Source organism: Phalaenopsis equestris, unplaced genomic scaffold, assembly GCF_001263595.1.
Source record: "Phalaenopsis equestris unplaced genomic scaffold, ASM126359v1 Scaffold190125, whole genome shotgun sequence".
In the NCBI taxonomy this organism is placed as follows: Eukaryota; Viridiplantae; Streptophyta; class Magnoliopsida; order Asparagales; family Orchidaceae; genus Phalaenopsis; species Phalaenopsis equestris.
The window spans coordinates 1-819 of record NW_018210074.1 but is presented as its reverse complement, the minus strand read 5'-3'; the positions used below and the strand labels follow the sequence as shown (position 1 = coordinate 819).

General features: G+C 33.8%; 1 protein-coding gene across 1 annotated transcript; it reads left to right on the top strand.

The window, feature by feature from the left end:
* Nucleotides 1-111: 111 nt before the first annotated feature.
* Nucleotides 112-747, top strand: LOC110034549 (aquaporin NIP2-1-like; the record flags this gene model as incomplete). The annotated part of the gene is made up of 2 exons (XM_020738803.1): nucleotides 112-351; nucleotides 476-747. Coding segments are annotated over 2 exons (306 nt in total), but the record flags the coding sequence as incomplete, so codon positions are not given.
* Between the last annotated feature and the right edge of the window lie 72 nt (nucleotides 748-819).

Sequence of the window (819 nt, the reverse complement as noted above, 5' to 3'; positions counted from 1 at the left end):
ATTGAGTGGTATGCATGTAAATCTTTCAAAGTAAATATATTTTGCAATACAAAATAAAAACCTTTAACTATTTATAAAAATTTCTTATATTTTTAATCAAACGCATTTAATATTGATATCGCCTATACATACGCTAACCAGTGGAAGAAATTTCAGGTACCCTTCTACTGGCTAGCACAACTAACCGGCGCAATAACCTCCTCTTTCGTCCTGAAGGCCTTGCTTCATCCTATTAGAAACCTGGCGACTACAACTCCTTCGGGCACGCCTCTGCAGGCTCTAATCATGGAAATTGTAGTCACCTTTATCATGATGTTCGTCACCTCTGCGGTTGCTACGGACACCAGAGCTGTGAGTATATTATTCTTTGATCATTATTTTCACATTGTAGTAGTAATTAAGTAAAGCTTAATTTACTAATGAAGGGCTCGTATTTATATGTATATGATTAATTTTATTTTTCATGAACATGCAGGTAGGAGAGTTGGCAGGCCTGGCAGTCGGATCCGCTGTTTGCATCAACTCTATTTTGGCCGGGTAATTAGAAGAGAGAACCCGGAATTAATTAGTGTTTGATTAGAATCTATTTAGCTATTTTAAATTGAAACATGAATAAATTTGCTTCATTCATCTTTGATTCTAACTAATTGTAATCAACATTCACAAATTTCCTCTAAATTCCCTCAAATATAATGTTTTTTTACGCATAAAAATAGAGGGGCATGTGCATACATACCACCCAATTCCTAAATATTTATATATCTAACTCATAAATTTTACTTTTCAAGTTAATACCAGCCAAATCTTTCTTATAACATA